Source organism: Tursiops truncatus, chromosome 9 (genome assembly GCF_011762595.2).
Source record: "Tursiops truncatus isolate mTurTru1 chromosome 9, mTurTru1.mat.Y, whole genome shotgun sequence".
Classification (NCBI taxonomy): Eukaryota; Metazoa; Chordata; class Mammalia; order Artiodactyla; family Delphinidae; genus Tursiops; species Tursiops truncatus.
The window spans coordinates 59,059,617-59,073,351 of NC_047042.1; the positions used below are offsets into that span (position 1 = coordinate 59,059,617).

Below are 13,735 nucleotides of genomic sequence, written 5' to 3' on the forward strand. Positions count from 1 at the left end.
TTGGGAACTTATTAAAAATACAGATCACCAGGGCCCACCCTGGGGACTCATTCAGGAAGCTGAGTGAGCCCAAGAATCTGTATATCTGTTGAATGATCCAAATACTTCTGGTACAGCCAATCAGAGATGGAACGTGTAGCCCACTAGCTAGGACCTGCACTCTGCAGAGTGGTAGACAAGGTCTCTGATGATCTAGCTGCCCTATCTGTCCAGGCTCATAGCAGTTCCTCCTGTCTGTATACTCTGTACCCCAGCAATACTGAAATACACCCTACCTCTTTTCACGAACAAGCACCTGGGCTCACGTTGCTCTGTCCATCTAGAATGTGTTCACATCTCTGCCTGGCAAGCACTTACCTATTCATCAGGTGTCAGCTCAAGTCTTTCCTGTCACGACTCCTCCCCAACCTCCCCAAGCTGACCTAAGAATTCCATTTCCTTTTCCTCTGCCCGCCCCCTTGTTTCCACGTCTCCAGCACAGCAGTCTTCTTATTTCCTTGTAATTGTTGAGTTGCAGGCCTGACTCCCAGTCTAACTAGAGTTATATCTGAAGGGAGTACAGTTGGCCTTCTGTATCTGCAGGTTCCATATCCATAGATTCAACCAATCATGGATCAAAAAATTTTTTTTGAATTCCAGAAAGTTCCAAAAAGCAGAACTTGAACTTGCCACATGCTGGCAACTCTTTATGTAGCATTTACACTGTATTAGGTATTGTAAGTAATCTAGAGATGAGTTAAAGTATACTGGAGGATGTGCCTAGGTTATATGCACATACTAAGCCATTTTACATAAGAGACTCGAGCATCCCTGGATTATGGTGTCCACACAGTGGGAAGTTCCTGGAACCAATCCCCCTTGGATACTGAGGGACAACCGTATGTCTTTTCTTCTCTGATGCACTAGGGCTTAATAGTGCCTGGCACGTGGTAGACTCTCAATAAATATTTGTTAAGTACATAAATAAGGGGATCAGATGGCATATCTGCTACACTCTTATTGTTTTCTGTACATTAGGAGCTTTTTTAATCCTCAGAACCAAATTTGCTGAGGCATTTGTTCTTTCAATTCTTTGTATAAAGGAAAATGCTAATAATCCCTATATGATTGAAACATTTTTCTATCCAAAAAGTTTTATAGACTGCAACAATTAAATTGGACTGGTATTTACTAATGGTAAAACAAAAAGTCAAAAAATGTCTTCAGAATGATTGTAAAAATAGTAAGAAATATAACATTACCTATACATGAGGGAAGGTTAAAGTTTCCCAGATTAAAGTCCTAGGGACTAGGGGAGAAATAATCAAGTGAAAAGAAACTTCAGGAAGCCTGAAAGAGACATTAGAAACTGAAGATATTCAACCATTATTTTCTGTATGTGATCTTCAAATCCAAGTCCAAAGAATACTAAATAAGAGATTCTTGATTTTTTTACTTCAAATTAGATTGTTATTCTGTTATGAACCTTGGTGTGTAGAATGTAAATTACTGTGCTAGATTTCTATTTAGCAAATTACCAGGGGCTGGGACCCAAAGAACTATTTTAAGTCTATTTCACTACTTTTTTGGCTGCACTTACCCTCAGACCCAAAATCCCTCTCACCAAACTTCTTTTGTTACTTCCTGCATCTCAGTGTTATTAGAAGCCAAAGTAGTCAGCTGAAACTTGTAAAGGAGCATTCATTGTTGGATCTTTTTTTTCTTTCTGGGCATGCTTTAACTTGGTGAAATAAGGTCCTAATTAGGAATTGGATCATTGATTGTTTTTCAGATGGTGAAAAGGCCGATATATCTGCCAACATCTATCCAGACATAAACATCATCACTGGAGCCCTTAAACTGTATTTCAGAGACTTACCCATTCCTGTCATCACCTATGATACCTATTCCAAATTTATAGAAGCAGCAAGTAAGTATGGAGAACTAATTTTCTAATGGCACCAAAGTTTTAAGTGCAATGCTTTTGCCTTCAAGAAAATTAAAACTCAGACCTGATTAAATTATTGCATGAGGATTTGCTTTGCCAAGCGAGAGCACAATGGTACAGTTAAAAGAAAACCAGGCGTAGTTCACCAGCTGAGTTGACCCAGTACTAAGCCAGCTCTACTCAGCTGAAGCTAGGTGCCAGGCAGTTCTGTCTCTCCCCATCGTTTCTCCTATGCTGGGAACCAGCACAGTCAGGCTTACTCTTATATGTTGAAAGCAGAATGTTTCTGCAGCAAACAATCAGATGTTCTTCAATGAGGACTGTATAGATGAACTACTTTCATCTATTAGGCAGAATCCCATTGCTAATCAATTAAAGTCATACCCCAAGTTTTGCACGTGGATGCTGTTCAAAATTAGTAATAGGCCCAGAATATACTGTGTCAACTACTATACTAGGAACTCTCACCAATATCTTCTTGTTTAATCTTCCCATTTACCTGATGAATCACGTACTCTAATCCCATTGTACAGAGGAGGAAAGCTAGGCTTGGAGAGCTGAGCTCACAGGTCCAGGGATGGCACGTCAGCATTGGACTTCCATCAGTCCATAGCTGCTCATTCAGGGTTTGGCACTTGGGTCACCACCGTCAGGAGAGAGAACCATAGTGTGTATATGTGTGTTGGGGTGTGGGGGGAATTGCACTACACTTTGTCCAGGAGCACAGCGAGGAAGGGGAGATTTAGGTGCTAGAATGAATGACGTAGAAGTCAAGCACACCTCAAGGAACTTTTTATTAAAAAAATATATAACCTTTAAAGGTATGTGTTGCTAAATATAATAACAAGATGCCTGATGGGGAGAGATGGGGGCAGGCTGGGATTAGTGCAAGGTGTACTTTCCAGATGAGCTGTGGCCCTACTCCCTGGTGAGAGCATTCTTTCCTGGGTCCTGGTGGTCTTGGGGGAGAAGGTTCTGGAAGCAGGGTGCCCTCTGCCCCAGGAGGAGTGACCAGGGGAGCTTTCTTTGAGTGGCTGCCAATACCTATCAGAGTCCTAAAAGGCAGAAGCATGCAGGCTCCCTCCCATTGTTAATATACCTACTATCTACTTCCTAACCTGGACGGCACACTGGGCTTAACCGTGCCAACATTCTGGTGAAAACTGCCATCAGTGCAGACTGAGCTGGCTGGCTCACCTGCCGGTGCCCTCGCATTGTAGAGTGTGTTCCGTCATGGAAGCCTGCCACGGAAAGAGCTGGTAGACAGCTTCAAGAGAACACTCCCAGGTGTGGTCCAATTTAAACTAAAGCTGGGGATAGTGAGTTTTCTAGCAAATCCAGTGTTCAGAAGATGGGCAAAACACAGTCGGTGCATACGCCACCAGCAAGCATCTGCAGGTCTGCAGGTTTCTGGAGGGCAAGGGGCGTGGGCAGCCTCCTGCCACACAGCCAGTGGACGTTCAACACACACGTGGTTCCCAGCCTCAAAGCCTTTTCTGGAATACGGCAAGACACGGAACACATCGATTACTTTAAGTGAAATGTTAGTAGACTGCCCCTTTTTCTGCAACCTGAACAAACCAAACTTCTTGTTACTTCCCTGAAAACTTTAATGTTTCAACACTGCACGAATATTCATTACATGTGATCTTCACAGAAATCTCCAGTGCGGATGAGAGGCTGGAAGCGGTCCACGAAGTGCTGATGCTGCTTCCTCCTGCCCACTATGAGACCCTCCGGTACCTGATGATCCACCTAAAGAAGTAAGTTCACACCTCCTCGGCGCTGCTTCTGCAGTCCCTACCTGCCCTGGGCAGTTAACGCATCAGGAAAAGTTCACAGCCTCCCCAACCCGCTGAGCAGACAGCCCGCCCTTCAGAGTGAATTAGGCCGCCTTCCCCAGTCCAGCCCCTTTCATAACTGCCAGCCACTCACTCTGTGGCAGGGGCTGCTCCGCGCTCTTTAGATGTGTTCTCTCTATGAGGGGGGTACTGTTAGATGATATTGCTGAAACCTGGGGAGGTTCAATAAGTGATGCAAAGAGATGCAGTAAAGCCAGGACTGAAACCCAGTCTGAGCCGTGGCCCTTACTGTGTCTTAACCATTTGCCTGCACTGCCTCCGCCTCTGCATCTTCCTCCCACACCAGCCTTGTGCTCTGTGTTCTGTTCGTCCTCCTGCTTACGAGAGTCCCAGATTCCTGAGGCTGCCTTCCTTCTGGACAAGCACATTCCCACTCTGATCTCTTGTTTTACTTGACATGTTAATTATCTACCACTGAGGGACAAACTGCCCCCAAACTTAGTGGCTTAAAACAATAACCATTTGTTATCGCGCAGTCTCTGTGATCAGGAATCCAGGTGGCTTCACTGGGTGCCTCTGGTTCAAGGTTTCCGATGAGGTTGCAGTCAAACTGACAGCCAGGCTACAACCTCCTCTGAGGCTTGAGTCGGGGAGCATCCACTTCCAAGGTCAGTCACATGGTGTTTGGCAGGATTCAGTTCTTCAGTGGCTATTAGACTGCAGGCCTCTCTTGCTGACTGTTCTCTGGAGGCCACCCTCAGTTCCCTGTCCTACGGGTCTCCCCATAGGCAGCTCACCCAAATGGCAGCTGGCCGCCCTTACAGCAAGCAAGCGCGAGCGCCCAAGATGAAAGATAGTCTTTCTGTAACCTAATCTCAGAAGTGATATCCCGTTGCTTTTGCTATACCCTGTGTGCTAGAAGCAAGTCACTAGGTCTAGCCCGTGCTCTAGGGGAAGGGGTTACAAGGGTATGAATTCCAGGAGGCAGGGGTCACTGGGAACCATCTCAGAGGGTGCCTGCCACAGAGGGCTGCACACCAGGTTATCTGTGTGAGAGCACGCGAGACAGATGGAGATGGGTGTTCACAGGATACGAAGTCTCTGGTTCCAGACTCTTTTACCTAAACCATCGATCTCTTTCCTTCACTGTACTTGTATAGTGAAGTCAATCAGTTGGTCTTTTAAAAAAAAATTGTCTATACCAACTTACAGATCCATTCAGTAAGTGAAAGGAAGCAAGTGGAGAACACTGTAGAAACAATAAGGTATTGAGGCTTTAACTCTTCTACCTTTAAAACATATAAACTCTTGCTCATATTCAACGTGATCAGGGGTGTAACATGTAGCTTAGAAGAGTCCCATTTTGACTAATTTATTTTTTAAAATTTATTTATTTTATTTATTTTTGGCTGCATTGGGTCTTTGTTGGTGCACGTGGGCTTTCTCCAGTTGCGGAGAATGGGGGCCACTCTTCGTGGCGGTCTGCGGGCTTCTCATTGCAGTGGCTTCTCTTGTTGTGGAGCACAGGGTGTAGGCGTGCGGGCTTCAGTAGTTGTGGCACGTGGGCTCAGTAGTTGTGACTCGTGGGCTCTAGAGCGCAGGCTCAGTAGTTGTGGCGCACGGGCTTAGTTGCTCCGCGGCATGTGGGATCTTCCCGGACCAGGGATTGAACCCATGATCCCTGCATTGGCAGGTGGATTCTTAACCACCGCACCACCAGGGAAGTCCCTGATTAATTTATTGAATTTAAGAGTACAAGTAATTTTGGGATTAAAAAAAGACTTGTATGACAGCATGGCTTTTAAATACCTCTAAGTTATTTCTTTCAGTGCCCAACTGTTACACTTTGGAAGGCAAAGTATCATTATCAGGAGAAATGCTGACGTGCCAATTATTTAGTATTTTTACTATGGTGGGTTTGCTAGCCATCTTGTTTGGTCAGGTGTGGTGCCTGACGTAGTGGGGAAATACGAGCACTTTGAAAGTGAAGTATGTCTTCTTTCTTACCTCCCTCTTAACTTTGCAAGGTGAAGGTAATGCAAGCTGAATTACCCTTCCTAAAATAATGCTAAATGGCTAGTCTTAATTAGCTTCAAGAGAATAAACACAAAGGGATGGCTTTCTGTGCAAAACCTAAGTTAATCCTATTTTGCTCTTCTTTGGAGAATGTAATCCTTTTTAGATCTGTTAGAAACGTCCTAAAACCTAAATCCTTAAACCAAAATATCAGAGAGATCATAGTTTTATTCTACTTGGAAGGTATTAAGCCAACTTTGGAGTTTGAACTTCATCTTTTAAAGGCTTTGCAGTTCTTGAACATGGATGTTGAAATGATGATTTTCTTTTTTTTTAATAATATTTATTGTAGTTTTTTTTAACATCTTTATTGGAGTATAATTGCTTTACAATGGTGTGTTAGTTTCTGCTGTATAACGAAGTGAATCAGTTTTACATATACATATGTTCCCATATCTCTTCCCTCTTGCGTCTCCCTCCCTCCCACCCTCCCTATCCCACCCCTCTAGGTGGTCACAAAGCACTGAGCTGATCTCCCTGTGCTATGCGGCTGCTTCCCACTAGCTATCTATTTTACATTTGGTAGTGTATATATGTCCATGCCACTCTCTCACTTTGTCACAGCTTACCCTTCCCCCTCCCTATATCCTCAAGCCCATTCTCTAGTAGGTCTGTGTCTTTATTCCTGTCTTAAACCTAGGTTCTTCATGACATTTTTTTCTTTTTCTTAAATTCCATATATATGTGTTAGCATACAGTATTTGTCTTTCTCTTTCTGACTTACTTCACTCTGTATGACAGACTCTAGGTCCATCCACCTCATTACAAATAGCTCAATTTTGTTTCTTTTTATGGCTGAGTAATATTCCATTGTATATATGTGCCACATCTTCTTTATCCATTCATCCGATGATGGACACTTAGGTTGTTTCCATCTCCAGGCTATTGTAAATAGAGCTGCAATGAACATTTTGGTACATGACTCTTTTTGAATTATGGTTTTCTCAGGGTATATGCCCAGTAGTGGGACTGCTGGGTCATATGGTAGTTCTATTTGTAGTTTTATAAGGAACCTCCATACTGTTCTCCATAGTGGCTGTACCAATTCACATTCCCACCAGCAGTGCAAGAGTGTTACCTTTTCTCCACACCCTCTCCAGCATTTATTGTTTCTAGGTTTTTTGATGATGGCCATTCTGACTGGTGTGATATGATATCTCATTGTAGTTTTGATTTGCATTTCTCTAACGATTAATGATGTTGAGCATTCTTTCATGTATTTGTTGGCAGTCTGTATATCTTCTTTGGAGAAATGTCTATTTAGGTCTTCTGCCCATTTTTGGATTGGGTTGTTTGTTTTTTTGTTATTGAGCTGCATGAGGTGCTTGTAAATCTTGGAGATTAATCCTTTGTCAGTTGCTTCATTTGCAAATATTTTCTTCCATTCTGACAGTCGTCTTCTGGTCTCGTTTATGGTTTCCTGCTGTGCAAAAGCTTTGAAGTTTCTTTAGGTCCCATTTGTTTATTTTTGTTTTTATTTCCATTTCTCTAGGAGGTGGATCAAAAAGGACCTTGCTGTGATTTATGTCATAGAGTGTCCTGTCTATATTTTCCTCTAAGAGTTTCATAGTTTCTGGCCTTACATTTAGGTCTTTAATCCATTTTGAGCTTATTTTTGTGTATGGTGTTAGGGAGTGATTTAATTTCATACCTTTACATGTACCTGTCCAGTTTTCCCAGCACCACTTATTGAACAGGCTGTCCTTTCTCCACTGTACATTCCTGCCTCCTTTATCAAAGATAAGGTGACCATATGTGCGTGGGTTTACCTCTGGGCTTTCTATCCTGTTGCATTGATCTATATTTCTGTTTTTGTGCCAGTACCATACTGTCTTGATTACTGTAGCTTTGTAGTATAGTCTGAAGTCAGGAAGCCTGATTCCCCCAGCTCCGTTTTTCGTTCTCAAGATTGCTTTGGCTATTCGGGGTCTTTGGTGTTTCCATACAAATTGTGAAATTTTTTGTTCTAGTTTTGTGTAAAATGCCAGTGGTAGTTTGACAGGGATTGCATTGAATCTGTAGATTGCTTTGGGTAGTAGAGTCATTTTCACAATGTTGATTCTTCCAATCCAAGAACATGGTATATCTCTCTATCTATTAAAACCAAGATACTTTATTCTATTTGTTGCGGTGGTAAATGGGAGTTTTCTTGATTTCACTTTCAGATATTTCATCATTAGTGTATAGGAATGCAAGAGATTTCTGTGCATTAATTTTGTATCCTGCTACTTTACCAAATTCATTGATGAGCTCTAGTAGTTTTCTGGTAGCATCTTTAGGATTCTCTATGTGTAGTATCATGTCATCTGCAAACAGTGACAGCTTTACTTCTTCTTTTCCGATTTGGATTCCTTTTATTTCCTTTTCTTCTCTGATTGCTGTGGCTAAAACTTCCAAAACTATGTTGAATAAGAGTGGTGAGAGTGGCCAACCTTGTCTTGTTCCTGATCTTAGTGGAAATGCTTTCAGTTTTTCACCATTGAGGATGATGTTGGCTGTGGGTTTGTCACATATGACCTTTATTATGTTGAGGAAAGTTCCCTCTATGCCTACTTTCTGCAGGGTTTTTAACATAAATGGGTGTTGAATTTTTTCGAAAGCTTTCTCTGCATCTGTTGAGATGATCATATGGTTTTTCTCCTTCAGTTTGTTAATATGGTGTATCACGTTGATTGATTTGCGTATATTGAAGAATCCTTGCATTCATGTAATAAACCCCACTTGATCATGGTGTATGGTCCGTTTAATGTGCTGTTGGATTCTGTTTGCTAGTATTTTGTTGAGGATTTTTGCATCTATGTTCATCAGTGATATTGGCCTGTAGTTTTCTTTCTTTGTGACATCCTTGTCTGGTTTTGATACCAGGGTGATGGTGGCCTCGTAGAATGAGTTTGGGAGTGTTCCTCCCTCTGCTATATTTTGGAAGAGTTTGAGAAGGATAGGTGTTAGCTCTTCTCTAAATGTTTGGTAGAATTCGCCTGTGAAGCCATCTGGTCCTGGGCTTTTGTTTGTTGGCAGATTTTTAATCACAGTTTCAATTTCAGTGCTTGTGATTGGCCTGTTCATATTTTCTATTTCTTCCTGATTCAGTCTTGGCAGGTTGTGCATTTCTAAGAATTTGTCCATTTCTTCCAGGTTGTCCATTTTATTGACATAGAGTTGCTTGTAGTAATCTCTCATGATCTTTTGTATTTCTGCAGTGTCAGTTGTTACTTCTCCTTTTTCATTTCTAATTCTATTGATTTGAGTCTTCTTCCATTTTTTCTTGATGAGTCTGGCTAATGGTTTATCAATTTTGTTTATCTTCTCAAAGAACCAGCTTTTAGTTTTATTGATCTTTGCTATTGTTTCCTTCATTTCTTTTTCATTTATTTCTGATCTGATCTTTATGATTTCTTTCCTTCTGTTAACTTTGGGGTTTTTTTGTTCTTCTTTCTCTAATTGCTTTAGGTGCAAGGTTAGGTTGTTTATTCCGTATGTTTCCTGTTTCTTAAGGCAGGATTGTATTGCTATAAACTTCCCTCTTAGAACTGATTTTGCTGCATCCCATAGATTTTGGGTGGTCGTGTCTCCATTGTCATTTGTTTCTAAGTATTTTTTAATTTCCTCTTTGATTTCTTCAGTGATCACTTCGTTATTAAGTAGTGTATTGTTTAGCCTCCATGTGTTTGTATTTTTTACAGATCTTTTTCTGTAATATCTAGTCTCATAGTGTTGTGGTCGGAAAAGATACTTCATAGAATTTCGATTTTCTTAAATTTACCAAGGCTTGATTTGTGACCCAAGATATGATCTATCCTGGAGAATGTTCCATGGAACATTCTGAAATGTTCAGAACATGAAACATGTTCATGTTTCTCAAGGATACACTTGAGAAAAATGTGTATTCTTTTGTTTTTGGATGGAATGTCCTATAAATATCAATTAAGTCCATCTTGTTTAATGTATCATTTAAAGCTTGTGTTTCCCTATTTATTTTCATTTTGGATGATCTGTCCATTGGTGAAAGTGGGGTATTAAAGTCCCCTACTATGAATGTGTTACTGTCCATTTCCCCTTTTATGGCTGTTAGTATTTGCCTTATGTATTGAGGTGCTCCTATGTTGGGTGCATAAATATTTACAATTGTTGTATCTTCTTCTTGGATTGATCCCTTGTTCATCATGTAGTGTCTTCCATTGTCTCTTCTAATAGTCTTTATTTTAAAGTCTATTTTGTCTGATATGAGAATTGCTTCTCCAGCTTTCTTTTGGTTTCCATTCACATGAAATACCTTTTTCCATCCCCTTACTTTCAGTCTGTATGTGTCTCTAGGTCTGAAGTGGGTCTCTTTAGACAGCAAATATATGGGTCTTGATTTTGTATCCATTCAGCCAATCTGTGTCTTTTGGTGGGAGCATTTAGTCCGTTTACATTTAAGGTAATTATCGATATGTATATTCCTATTCCCATTTTCTTAACTGTTTTGGGTTCGTTATTGTAGGTCTTTTCCTTCTCTTGTGTTTCTTGCCTAGAGAAGTTCCTTTGGCAGTTGTTGTAGAGCTGGTTTGGTAGTGCTGAACTCTCTCAGCTTTTGCTTGTCTGTAAAGGTTTTAATTTCTCCATCAAATCTGAATGAGATCCTTGCTGGGTAGAGTAATCTTGGTTGCAGGTTTTTCTCCTTCATCACTTTTAATATGTCCTGTCTGTCCCTTCTGGCTTGCAGAGTTTCTGCTGAATGACCAGCTGTTAACCTAATGGGGATTCCCTTGTGTGTTATTTGTTGTTTCTCCCTTGCTGCTTTTAATATGTTTTCTTTGTATTTAATTTTTGACAGTTTGATTAATATGTGTCTTGGCGTGTTTCTCCTTGGATTTATTCTGTATGGGACTCTCTGTGCTTCCTGGACTTGATTAACTATTTCCTTTCCCATATTAGGGAAGTTTTCAAGTATAAGCTCTTCAAATATTTTCTCAGTCCCTTTCTTTTCCTCTTCTTCTTCTGAAACCCTATTATTCGAATGTTGGTGTGTTTAATGTTGTCCCAGAGGTCTCTGAGACTGTCCTCAGTTCTTTTCATTCTTTTTTCTTTATTCTGCTCTGCAGTAGTTATTTCCACTATTTTATCTTCCAGGTCACTTATCCGTTCTTCTGCCTCAGTTATTCTGCTATTGATCCCATCTAGAGTATTTTTAATTTCATTATTGTGTTGTTCATCATTGCTTGTTTCATCTTTAGTTCTTCTAGGTCCTTGTTAAATGTTTCTTGCATTTTGTCTATTCTATTTCCAAGATTTTGGATCATCTTTACTATCATTATTCTGAATTCTTTTTTAGGTAGACTGGCTATTTCCTCTTCATTTGTTAGGTCTGGTGGGTTTTTATCTTGCTCTTTCATCTGCTGTGTGTTTTTCTGTCTTCTCATTTTGCTTATCTTACTGTGTTTGGGGTCTCCTTTTTGCAGGCTGCAGGTTCTTAGTTCCTGTTGTTTTCTGTGTCTGTCCCCAGTGGCTAAGGTTGGTTCAGTGGGTTGTGTAGGCTTCCTGGTGGAGGTGACTAGTGCCTGTGTTCTGGTGGATGAGGCTGGATATTGTCTTTCTGGTTGGCAGGTCCACGTCTGGTGGTGTGTTTTGGGTTGTCTGTGGACTTACTATGATTTTAGGCAGCCTCTCTGCTAATGGGTGGGGTTGTGTTCCTGTCTTGCTAGTTGTTTGGCATATGATGTCCAGCACTGTAGCTTGCTGGTCGTTGATTGGAGCTGGGTCTTGGCGTTGAGATGGAGATCTCTGGGAGATTTTCGCCGTTTGATATTACGTGGAGCTGGGAGGTCTCTTGTGGACCAGTGTCCTGAAGTTGGCTCTCCCACCTCAGAGGCACAGCACTGACTCCTGGCTGCAGCACCAAGAGCCTTTCATCCACACAGCGCAGAATAAAAGGGAGAAAAAGTAGAAAGAAAGAAAGAGGATAAAAGAAAAGAAAATAAGGTAAAATAAAGTTATTAAAATAAAAAAATAATTATTATGAAAAAATACCTGTTCTTTGCTCAGACAGGACAGGGTTAAAGGAGCCACTGATTCGGGGGCTCCGGCTCACTCAGGCCGGGAGGAGGGAGGTGTACGGAGTGTGGGGCGAGCCTGTGGTGGCAGAGGCCGGTGTGACATTGCACCAGCCTGAGGCGCGCCGTGCGTTCTCCCGGGGAAGTTGTCCATGGATCCTGGGACCCTGGCAGTGGCGGGCTGCACAGGCTCTCGGGAGGGGAGGTGTGGAGAGTGACCTGTGCTCGCACACAGGCTTCTTGGTGGCGGCAGCAGCAGCCTTAGCATCTCATGCCCGTCTCTGGGGTCCGCGCTGAGAGCCACGGCTCACGCCCGTCTCTGGAGCTCCTTTAAGCGGCACTCTTAATCCCCTCTCCTTGCGCACCTTTTGGGAGGTCTGAGGACTTCTGTCAGTGTTCATTAGGTGTTCTGTAGGAGTTGTTCCACATGTAGATGTATTTCTGATGTATCTGTGGGGAGGAAGGTGATCTCCGCGTCTTACCTTTCCACCATCTTCCCCTAGATCTTGGAGTATAGTTGATTTACAATGTTGTATTAGTTTCAGGTGTACAGCAAAGTGAATCAGTTACACATATACATCTGTCCACTCTTTTTTAGATTCTTTTCCCTTACAGGTCATTACACAGTATTGAGGAGAGTTCCCTGTGCTATACAGTAGGTCCTTATTAGTTATTTTATATACAGTAGTGTGTATATGTCAATCCCAATCTCCCAATTTATCCCACCCCCCTCACTTTCCCCTGGTAACCATAAGTTTATTTTCTACAACTGTCATTCTATTTCTGTTTTGTAAATAAGTTCATTTGTACCATTTTTTTTTAGATTTCACATATAAGTGATATCATATGATATTTGTCTTTGACTTACTTCACTCATTATGACAGTCTCTAGGTCCATCCATGTTGCTGCAGATGGCATTATTTCATTCTTTTTTATGGCTGAGTAATATTCCGTTGTGTATATGTACCACATCTTCTTTCTCCACTCCTCTGTCAATGAACATTTAGGTTGATTCCAGGTCTTGGCTATTATAAATAGTGCTGCAATGAACATTGGGGTGCATGTTATCTTTTCGAATTATGGTTTTCTCCAGATATATGCCCAGGAGTGGGACTGCTGGATCATATGGTAGTTCTATATTTAGTTTTTAAGGAACTTCCATACTGTTCTCCACAGTGGCTGTACCAATTTACATTCCCACCAACAGTGTAGGAGGGTTCCCTTTTCTCCACACCCTCTCCAGCATTTATTGTTTGCAGATGTTTTGATGATGGCCATTCTGACCAGTGTGAGGTGATACCTCACTGCAGTTTTTATTTGCATTTCTCTAATGATTAGTGATAAAATGACGATTTTCAATTCCAACAATAATTACTGCTCCAGACCTCATCCTGTGGGAACTAGAAATAATATCCAACTGCTTTTTCGTTTGGCCACATTCCAGCCATTTCCCAGTCCCATGATGATGGCTTGACCTCTCTCCTCAGGCACTAGCCCTGCCAGCAGACAGGGAATCTGCCCTCAGCTTCCTGGTTTGCCAGCATACAGACCAGTAGACAGCGACAAGAGGGAAAGAAAAGACATCCATACAAGCCTAGACTAAAGCTGTATGCACTATGGGCCACCTAATAATCTAGTGCCCCTTCAAACCAATATTCCCTCACTGAGAGTTCCACGTTTATTTAGTAAGAAGGACTGATTTTATAATTTTAAAAAGTGTGTCTACACCAGATTGACTTAGTAGTTCACTTCTACTGGCTGAAGGCAATGTCAATAATCTAAAACTTTTTTTAGTCAGAAAATTACCTTTTAAGAAATACTTCTGTATACTTCCAATTCTCAATTTTCTTTTGCAAATTCCCAAACCAGAGAAGTTCATAATCAGTATACAAATCCA

At 41.5% G+C, this 13,735-nt stretch overlaps 1 protein-coding gene and 1 long non-coding RNA gene across 5 annotated transcripts in view; one reads left to right on the plus strand and one right to left on the minus strand.

Annotated features, from left to right (window-relative positions):
* The window catches only part of CHN2 (chimerin 2), a 333,107-nt gene that overhangs the window by 317,528 nt on the left and 1,844 nt on the right, over positions 1-13,735 (plus strand). For all 3 annotated transcript variants that reach the window (XM_019926255.3, XM_033863119.2, XM_019926262.3), the window contains 2 exons: positions 1,772-1,909; positions 3,585-3,690. In XM_019926255.3, coding sequence (XP_019781814.1) covers positions 1,772-1,909; positions 3,585-3,690 — 244 coding nt within the window. The remainder of the gene's footprint in view (positions 1-1,771; positions 1,910-3,584; positions 3,691-13,735) is intronic.
* LOC141279555 (uncharacterized) overlaps positions 6,249-13,735 on the minus strand; it is a 145,341-nt gene continuing 137,854 nt past the window's right edge. Inside the window, exons 5-6 of one of the 2 annotated variants that reach the window (XR_012334021.1) lie at positions 12,706-12,878; positions 6,249-12,342 (exon numbers count right to left, since the gene is read on the minus strand). This is a non-coding gene — a long non-coding RNA (uncharacterized lncRNA). Of the gene's footprint in view, positions 12,343-12,572; positions 12,879-13,735 lie in introns of those variants that run through there. The other variant, XR_012334022.1, reaches the window with a different exon arrangement.